Genomic DNA, 9,088 nt, shown 5'->3' with positions numbered 1-9,088 from the left:
CTTTTCTTGCCCTTTTTTTTTTTTAAAAGGAGGTAATAAAAACCTCCAAATCATGTGCATCTAATATTGATTTTACATTTATACTTTATATACATATAAGAACGTAACTAAAAATCTCACTTTAGATGACTTTCTAAAGCAGGATACTCTTTCAACTATTTTTCAAGTTCACATGCATTCTCAAGGTTGAAGAAAAAATATATATTCATATCTAGCTAAGGAAATAAAACTCAATTTCACTATATGTAGTTACAGTGCTATAAAGAAAAAATAATTTAGAAATCATTTCAAGTGTGAAATGCTGACTATGTTCAGACTAACGCAAAGGCTAAGCCTGTGGTCCAGGACCTGGTTTTAATCTGTGTGCAGAGATCGGAGCAACAGCAGCTCAGCATTTGCCTGATGGATATTTCTCTCCACCCTTCCTTTCTTCCAGTATTCTCCAGCTTGTTGCTGATGCCCTCCCTGAACCTCTACTGAAATAGGATATGTTGGTAGTTCAGAAGTGAAGGTCCACAGGTATTAATATTACCTCGTAAGTCAGTTTTTCAGTAAGATCAAACCACTGAACAAGACAGTGCAGAGGTGTTTAACCATTCCTAGTTAGTCAGAAGTTCAGTGGAGCTCTTTAAGTTGCGGGTTCTGTAGCTGCCCTTCGCTGGCGAGCGGATTTCTGTCGACCTCTCTGAGGCGAGGGTGGAGTCTCCTGTTCAGCTTCGGTCTCTGAAGGCTCGTTGTCTCCCTGTTGGGACCCTGTATCACCTATCAATTCTCTCAGGAATTTGAATTTAGACAAAAACAATTGCCAGACCACGTACCAGCCTGCAGGAGAAAGAAAAAAGGTACTGCTTAGTTACTTCATACACATCCCACAGGCAGCTCTCAGGCAAAGTACAGCAGAAAAGTGAGAAAGAACTGGATCAGCTCCCATCCTCTAACTGCCCACTCTTAACCCCAACACCCTTCCACTCCACACTCCTTTCCAGACCTGTAAATACCAATTTGACTCGTTTGTCCTCATCTGGAAGCAAACATTTAAGCTCCAAGCAAGGATCTACACATTCCAAACTGTACTGCTTCAGCAAGCAGTAGGTGGGTGATTATCCTTGCACAGATCAAGGTCTGAACTGCCAGGAGAAAAGGAATTTCTAAAATAAGGACTCGGGACCCTCACTCAGCAAACACATAATTCTGAAAATGACATTTTAAAAGCTGCATTACATAACCACTACTAAACACACTTGCAGACATCTTGAAATTAATACCATGTTTTATAATAAAACCTGTTTTGAAATGCACAAGGTCTTCCTTATGTTCACTAAAAGGCCACATGTCCCAAATTCAAGGTGTTTCCCTCACCACACCCAAATCCCATTAAAGCAAAAATCACATTCTCTGGTAAATTTATGTTCTGTCCCACTGCTAAAATGTTCTCAAAAACTATGCAACAGTTGAGATAAATATTTTTCATGAGAGATTCTGGAAATGTGACTAAGATCCAGTTCCTCCTCTCTCTTGTGTAAGTGATTCTGTAACAGGCAGCCACAGAACTTAGAAAAGCAGATATAAATATATATAAACCTAAATCAAAATCTCCCTTTTAAAAGGTCTCCCTCATCTAAGCATTTAGGCCAAGAGAGACCAGAATTTTACCCAGTTGAGAACTAGTGATACTCCTTTCCCTCTAGCTAACCAGTCAAGTTTCATCCTCCACAGAACAGAAATGTAACTTCTCTGTTAAACACACAGTTAAGCAGCACAAAATTTAAACAGCTATCTGAAAACATGGGCTATATCATCATCATCTGCAACACCAGAAAAATCTGTCTTGCATAGAGCTATAAATTCATGCTCCCATTCTCTGCTCAGAAGGTCTCACTGGCTATTCAATCCGATGCTGCTGACCTCTGCAAATATTGAGAGCCCCATTTTCCAGAGCTAGGGAAACCCACCCTCCCAACTACACAGCTGTCACCAGAAACAGACTTCTGAGTGTGGACAACAGGGGAGGGGAAGAAAGACTAATAAGTGGCACTTGTGTCACCACAGCACCGCTATTTTCCTTCCTCTTCTGTCATCAGAGTCATGCCAATAGGAGCAGGTCATTGCTTGGGATGAAACAAAATCCCACCCTTTCCCTCCCTCCTGGAATACTTTTCACATCCTGCAGACTTTTAATTTCCATAACTCCTCTGCTGCTGAGCAGAGCTGGAGGAAAGCTTTTCTATTACAACCTTTTATGATTTAAATTAATTCATAAAGCCTACACCAAGTATTTCCTTTTCCATTAATACCTAAACCTTTAAAGGACTTGCAATTAAATAACAAGTCCCACCAATGCACTAAATCTTTCTGCACCTAGAAAAAAAACCTCAACTGCAGATGTTTGGTTTTTGGCAAACTTTTTTCTTTCAAATCTAGAAGTAAAAATTGAAGTAGCAACTTTCTGAAAGTTGTTTCCATCGAGGTGGTATTTCAGGTCTCTGGGACCTTTAATGTTTTGTGCATTCTTGAAGACCAGGAATCAATCCATTCTTCTGATGGGTCTAAACATCATTAGAAGTAATCAAATTTCCAAAGGCCATGCTCATTGCTAGTCCACATGGGAAAGAAAATGCATAAAATATTCCAACTGAAATATAGGACACTTGCAAGAAAGTGAGACCTAAGCACAATATTACCAGCCATTTGGAAACGTCTTCATCTCCCTGATTTGTTGGCAGAGACAAAATTGAGACTCTAGACTCCAAAGTGCATGAAAAGCATGGGCACATTCTCCTAAATCCACTTCAGCACATGTTTGTTTGGTTGGGGGTTTTTTTTAATTTGTTTGGGTTTAGGGTTTTTTGTTTGGTTGTTTAGAATCCCACCTAAAACACCTGCAAAGTGAATTACCATGAAACAGACATTACTTCTAGAGAACACCATGGAGCAGGGAAGGGGGGAGGAAGAGCCAAAAATATTCAGGGCTTTCCCAAAAAGAGTTACAGGGTGCTTTACAGAACTATGACTTGAATATATTTGGTATAAATAAATACCCCATTAAAGGAGGGGGTTTTTTTAACTTAGAGGAAGTATGTGGTCTGCTTTATATAGCTTATCACTGCAAACAGGCCACTTCACACCCAGAATTACTGGGGAAGTGGGGCAGAAATACTAAAGAACATCCACAGTTCATTCTCAGACACTCTCAAGAAAAGCAGCATTAATTTTTTTACGTGTTTTGAGTTACAATGGCCTGAGATTCCAAAATATTGAGTACTATAAACAGACTTTAGAGCTCTCTATCTCAAGACTACAAAGAAGACAGTGTAAATCATCAGCCAAGACTGGTTATAGTGTATATATAGTATATATATATATGTATATATATGTATATGTATAGTATATATATACAACCAACCAGACCAATAACAGCCAAGTGAAATGAAGCAAAATGCAGTGCACTGAAAAGAAAATTACAACAGCCTTACCCAATGACAATAGTGAGAGAGCAACCAGGCTTGAAAACTAGAGTTTCAAAACTTCACAAGATTTCCCAGCCTGTACCAGAGACATTTAGGTTTAAGGTAATAAAAGTAGAAAGATTTCTGTCTTTCACTTGCTCTACTTACAGGGCCAGCTTGGATGGAAAGGTTTTTTTTAAATATATCCCAAAACACACACACTTGTGTGAATCAATTAAGCTGCCTCATCAGCTGAGACTCCCTGTCACCTGTTACTAAACACTTAAATAAGAATTTCCTTGGTAACAACCAGACTACTAAAGAGCAAGTTATTCTGGGTAAGAGAAACTCTCTCCAGCAACACTGTCAACTAAACACACCATTGAACAAAGCCACACACACAGCCAAAGCCTGGAGGCAAGACTCACAGTACTGAGGAGTTACTTCTGAATCAGAAGACATCGAGTTTCCTATTAATTTCTCAACCTCTTAAGAACATTGCAAAATGGTAACACCCGACATCACACCACACCAAAGAGCTGCAAGTTACAAAACAGTGTATTTTTTAAAAAAAGACAATAATTGTAAAGCAATTTAAAATACACAGAAAAGGGTTTTCCCATGCATTCATGTCTTCATGCAGCACAGTTTAGCTTTGCAGCTCTTTTGCTGCACAGCTCCTCCTGGACAGGTAACTGACACCACCAGTCACATCCCAAATGCTTCCACTTTGTCCAGGCAAGCCACTCTCAAATATGTCCTACTGGTTTCTGTCACTTCCCACAACAGCTCCTAGATGTTTCTAAAGGGAAGAGAAACAAAGTGATCTGACTACAACGTTACTCCCATTCCCTCTCAAAAGGTGAGGGGTACAAGTCGCAGGTCCAGCCATTTCATTCGTCTTTGCTTGGATGCAAAAGCTAACGGAGGGTTTTCTTTATTGGAATGCATTTTCCTGATCCATTTGAGTCAAGAAGAGCAAACAAAACAAAAACCTCAGGGCCAATACAGAGTGCTGGGGTGAAGCAACCTCATTTTTCTTATGTGAGCTACAAATGAATGCAAGAAAGGAAGGAAGGTGGTGCAGTAACGGCACAAAACAGAGCTGAAGATCTGGCTTCTATTTCTGACCCCACTATGGATTTCCTGTGCAGTCTGGCAAGATCATTCTACCTTCGTGTCCCTACTAATTTGATAACAGGATGCTATTACGTCAACACATGAAGATTAATTTAGAACTGGGGTATCACCAAGGTGAACGTTGTCTGTATTCAAATGCTGAAGTGTCCATCACAAAAAATGTTAACCAGCTGGAAAAAAAAAAGGAGCACAGAGCTCTAGGTGCCAACCTGAGATGTGGGAGAACAGGGTTCTACTCTGAGCTGTGTGTCAGATGTCTGCCGTGACCACAGACAAGTCACTTTAATGCTGTGCCATTTTTAAGATGCAGGTAATATAGAGCTCTATTGGACAGCTTGGAGAAGAGGAGACTGAGGGGAGATCTCATTAATGTTTATAAATATGTAAAGAGTGAATGTCATGAGGATGGAGCCAGGCTCTTCTCAGTGATGCCCAATGGTAGGACAAGGGGCAGTGGGTGTGAGCTGGAGCACAGGAGGTTCAGCTTAAACTTCAGAAGAAACTTCTTTACAGTGAGGGTGACAGAGCCCTGGGACAGGCTGCCCAGGGAGGGTGTGGAGTCTCCTTCCCTGGAGACATTCAAGACCCACCTGGACACCTTCCTGTGTGATCTCATTTAGGTTCCTGCTCCAGCAGAGGGATTGGACTGGATGATCTTTTGAGGTCCCTTCCAATCCCCAACATTCTGTGATTCTGTGAGCTTGGCTGTGGAGAAGCTCAGACTGAAGGAAGCATACTCCACTCTGACACTGGAAGAACAGAAGACACGGTGCCTGGCTCTGCACAGCTCCTTAAACCCAGTCCCATTTAATGCAACACTCCACCACACGCTGCCTGCTGACTGATCACAAGGAAACCCGCTCTCCTCTGTCTCCCGTTTGTAACAGTTTCAAAACTCAACTTCAAATTAAAAGAAGATAATTTTTTTTCTCTTTATAGCTGGTCTAATCAAGCATGACTTTCCTCATCTCTTGAATTAATTTTTTAAGATAGTTGTGAAACTGTTCAAACAAAGCACTAAAGAGAAGTTATTCAGGTAGAATTTAGGGCTGAAATGTTTTCCCATCTGCAACTGAATTCAGACTTGTGAAGGAAACCACACATTTGTCACAGCACTTTGAGTTACGTGATTTTTGTTTTAAGGTCACATCTCTCAAACCACATCTCATTAGCCTCTCTTGCCAAACGAGATGAACGCTTCCATCTGTTCCACAAAGGCCCTTCTGCAATTCCCCATAGCTCCATGCATTATTACACTGGCAAAGTAAAAAACCTCCAGAGGTAAGCAGGACTAGAGGGCACCTTGGCTGGTATTTTATCTTATCCCGTATCCTTGACTATGCACGAGTTCCTCCCATCTGCAGAGGAACAGGGAATACACTAAAGCACCAATGAGACTACCAGAGAGAAACCAGAGAAAGGAAATCAGAAAAGATGGAAATAAGAAAAGTGGAAGCAAGTCACCTTGGTCCTACTTTTAAAGGAGCAACTGAAAAATTGCTGTTTACAGTCCCTCAACGGTTTCTGTGTCAGATGTGATCAGTTTACAAACAGAGATGTTGCTAGCTGCAAGCCTGCCAGGCTTCCTAATAAATTCAGATTAACACTGAAAGTAGCAGTTGCAAGTGTCTAGAAATGGGTTGGGTTGTTTTTTTTTTTAAAAAAAAGGAATCAGGCCATTTCTTTGAAGTACTTTTATAGGCATAAATGCTTAATTCAGGCATAAACATTTGCTTTTTACATGGCTGAAGAACTGGCACAAATAACTTCTGACAGTTTGTGCTTTGAACTTTTTCTTTTCACTTCAGAAAAATTATAAAATTAAATTTTTCCCCATTATTTAAGTTTTGATAGCACTTATCACATTTGTGATAAGGAGAAGAAATCCACATGATCCCAGAATGTCATCTGGATATTTAAGTCTATTGTTCTCTGCAAGCATTCACATGACAAGTCCTTCTATAAGCCACTCAAAATCCAAATTGCAGCTTTTTAGGCTCTTGACCTTCTAAGTTCTTTTCATAAGGCTATTTCAAGATCTCTCATCAGATGGTTGTAAAATACCCTTATCACCACATCGAGCTTACTCAAGATTATATCCAGTTATTTTTGTGTCCAGTTTCTCCATTAATTTGTACATCTCACTGGCATTTATTCACATCCTGTCACAGACAACACTCGGTCTCCCTGGGAGTCTAACAAGCTGTAAAGAATAGAGACCTGTAGGTAAGAAGGTGGATAAGAAACTGCCCATCACTAGCAAAGATAAACACTTAAACAGGCAGTAGCCTGCACTCAGTTTTTTCTTGTAGTGGTCTTGACACTGTTTTCCTTGAATATTTCCATTAAGAATCATGGCACAAGAACTAGAGGTGTACTAATATTAATTAATAAACACTATATGATGATAAATCATTACCAATACCATAAATCATGATCAAATCCTATTGAGTCACTTCTAACACGGTTACAGTTCAAATTCCCCCCGCTACCCCCCCAAAAAAAAAACCAATGAACCTGTCAGCATCCTGTGTTCAACACTTTTGAAATCTAGGTGATTTTTAGCAATCATTTTATAAGCTCTGATATTGTTGAAAGTAAAATAGAATGAAGGATTCAAAGCAAAGTATTCATTGAATCCAAGTTGAATGTACAATACAGAACTCCAAACTGCTACGTATTTATAAGCCACTTGAGAATAAAGTCATTTATTAATTACTTTTGCTCTCTTTAAGCAAGAAAAGACTAGAGAGATGTTCAAGTTAGCAGGCAAAGTTAAAGAGCTCCTTAAGCATTTCAATTCCACTTGTCACATACTAACAAAAGCAGAAAGGCCTGGAGAAAATCAACCTCATTTCTGATTTTGAACAGCACATTGCAAAATCATTTTAATCTTTCAGTGAGAGTAAGCAAAGATCTCATATGCACACAGAGAACATAAAAACCCCAGCAAGTACCACATTTCATCTCAAAGATGGAAAGGGGCCAAACAACACCTAAGAGTAAAGAGAAACTTGAATAAACATCCACTAAGGTCACTGTTTAGTCTGTGACAATGGACAGTGGTGGACACAGAGGAAAGGAGCACAACTCCAAGGAGAGGACACCAGGTGCACCCGCCCAGACCCTGCAGTCCCTGTTATCCCTACTCCAGGAGATTCCTTACCTGAGTGTTAGTACTATGGCTCAACCATGTTGACCTTCCTTCCATTAACTTTAAATTATAAAAAGTTTCAGCATCCAAAATACTCTTTGTTAATGAGCTTGCAATTTATTTCCCACTATTAAAACTTTTGGGTTTATGCCTGTTGCTCGATCATTTAATTTGACATATTCCAGTTCCTCTGTAATTATGGAATTTCACAACCATTCCCCATGCACCTTTTTCACTCTACTCAGTTTTATAACCAGCACCCTTCCTCCAGGCTAGAGAGATCTAACCTATTTAGAGTTTCTTCATGTAGAAATCATTACATAGCTCTCACCATCCTATTTTTTTTTAATAAGGTAATCCACTTTAACAAGTAAATACACTTTTTCAGACACATGATAGATTCCTATAGCAATATAATGACATTTTCTATTTTATTTTAAATTGCTAGTGTTTGATTTGCTTACTTGCTTGCAAAAAAAAAAAAAAGCATTAAACAGATATTTTGCAGAAATGCTTGCAATTACTTTAGCTAATCCTTTCTTTGGGATACTAACAGCTCAATCTGAAGCCATTATATTTCCCCACATAAATTATGCATGCATTTCACACTTTTTATGTGTATTACTCAATACATGTTACTATTGGATTTTACTTCCCATTTTACTATCCAGTCTCTTGATATTGCACAATCTTTTCACAATGCTTTGCTGTTTTGACCACAATTAACAATTTTTTGAAGTATTAAATATCAGCTGACTCTTCACTTTGCTCCCTTGGTTTTCAAAAATCACTTATAAATCCATCTGACATTTGCTTTTTATCTCACAAGCTTTTCACCACAGGCTATGGCACAGTTTGAGTTTGGTGGTGGTGTTTTTTTGGGTGTTCTTTTTTCAGAGCTGTAAGTTCAGCACATTGATCACAGTTCACTGCTGGTTCCTTCCAAGAACTCCAACAGACCTGCAAGTCATACCTCCCATTGAAATAACCCTTCTCGCTGTACTGAAAAGAATGCAAGTCTTGGATTCACAAAAGAAAAAGGGAAAGCACATCCTAAGAGCAGTTCTCAATCCATTCTAGCAAATAGATATCAAAAGCTGAGGGGTACCAGTAGGAAGTTTGCTTTTTCCCTTCAGGGGTATTTCAGCCCCGTGTACAGCTGCACAGAGTGACTGATGGTAGTCTGTTCACTGAAAAAGCTGTCAGCTTCAGATTAGTCACCGAATTAAGCTCTGGAAGTAAAAAAGTCATTTGGAAACAAAGAGAAGGCGGCGCTGTGAACCACTGAGCTCCCCCACACCCCCGAGCATCTGCCCTTTCGTTTCCTTTACAGTGAGGGTGACGGAGC

General features: G+C 39.6%; 1 protein-coding gene across 1 annotated transcript; it reads right to left on the bottom strand.

The window, feature by feature from the left end:
• Nucleotides 1-628: 628 nt before the first annotated feature.
• Nucleotides 629-822, bottom strand: SMIM13 (small integral membrane protein 13; the record flags this gene model as incomplete). Its single annotated transcript, XM_010167087.1, has 1 exon — nt 629-822. A coding segment is annotated over one exon (194 nt), but the record flags the coding sequence as incomplete, so codon positions are not given.
• Between the last annotated feature and the right edge of the window lie 8,266 nt (nt 823-9,088).

Source organism: Antrostomus carolinensis, unplaced genomic scaffold (genome assembly GCF_000700745.2).
Source record: "Antrostomus carolinensis isolate BGI_N321 unplaced genomic scaffold, ASM70074v2 scaffold7284, whole genome shotgun sequence".
Lineage (NCBI taxonomy): Eukaryota > Metazoa > Chordata > Aves > Caprimulgiformes > Caprimulgidae > Antrostomus > Antrostomus carolinensis.
Note: the sequence above shows the minus strand (reverse complement) of the source record. Positions and strands in the feature narration are given on the sequence as shown.